The sequence below is a fragment of the Sphaeroforma arctica genome (genome assembly GCF_001186125.1).
Source record: "Sphaeroforma arctica JP610 unplaced genomic scaffold supercont1.11604, whole genome shotgun sequence".
Taxonomy (NCBI): domain Eukaryota; class Ichthyosporea; order Ichthyophonida; genus Sphaeroforma; species Sphaeroforma arctica.
This window is the reverse complement of record NW_014028954.1, coordinates 1-813: the sequence shown is the minus strand read 5'-3', so window position 1 is coordinate 813 and position 813 is coordinate 1. Positions and strand designations below refer to the sequence as shown.

Below are 813 nucleotides of genomic sequence, written 5' to 3'. Positions count from 1 at the left end.
TGTGTGTGTGTGTTATATATATATATATATATATATATATATATATATATATATATGTATATATACATACATACATACATAAATACATATATATATATGTATGTATATATATATATATATATATAACGAACAACCGCTAAACGACATCTTGCTGATAAAATACATACTATACTAAACTACTAACAGTCCGGACTCTGCATGGCTATACTAATTGTATGTGATTAACGATAGCTCAAAAAATACACCTGAACAGGCGAATGACATGAGAGATTCATAGGACAAAGCAAAAGAGATTCCGATTTACTACATCAATCATGAAACGTTTATATATACAATATAGGAAGGATACTAAATACGTGCACTGTAGTCCAACCTAAGCACTGCCATAGCTTTACAACGGTACGTTTTTGCCCAGGAAGGAGAGGGACTCTCCGAAGTGGATCCTGCGGATGGCCTCAGTCAGCAGGGGACTGATATCTACCACGCACAACTTGGAATACTTCTTGGCACGATCAATCTGCGGCACAGAGTTTGTGACAATCACCTGTGCGTATATGGGATGCAAGGGATAAGGTGAACAAGCGTAATGCAATAGAGTGTATGGGTACTCGGGTATGAAAGTTCAATGGAGAGAAGTCTGTCTAGAAACCACAATATCCACTCAAACCCCAAACGATGCAGAAGATACAATGGCCCTAGCAACCGCCAGTATATCGTCAGAATCCACACTTACATGTATTTCGATAGAGTGCACAAATATCCGATGGATATCATCTGGACTTTAGTTTAAAGAAACAATGAAGAGTAACTATA

The 813-nt window shown here is 37.0% G+C and overlaps 1 protein-coding gene across 1 annotated transcript; it reads right to left on the bottom strand.

The window, feature by feature from the left end:
* Positions 1 to 391: 391 nt before the first annotated feature.
* SARC_17664 (hypothetical protein) lies at positions 392 to 544 on the bottom strand (the record flags this gene model as incomplete). Its single annotated transcript, XM_014288244.1, has 1 exon — positions 392 to 544. A coding segment is annotated over one exon (153 nt), but the record flags the coding sequence as incomplete, so codon positions are not given.
* Positions 545 to 813: the final 269 nt, after the last annotated feature.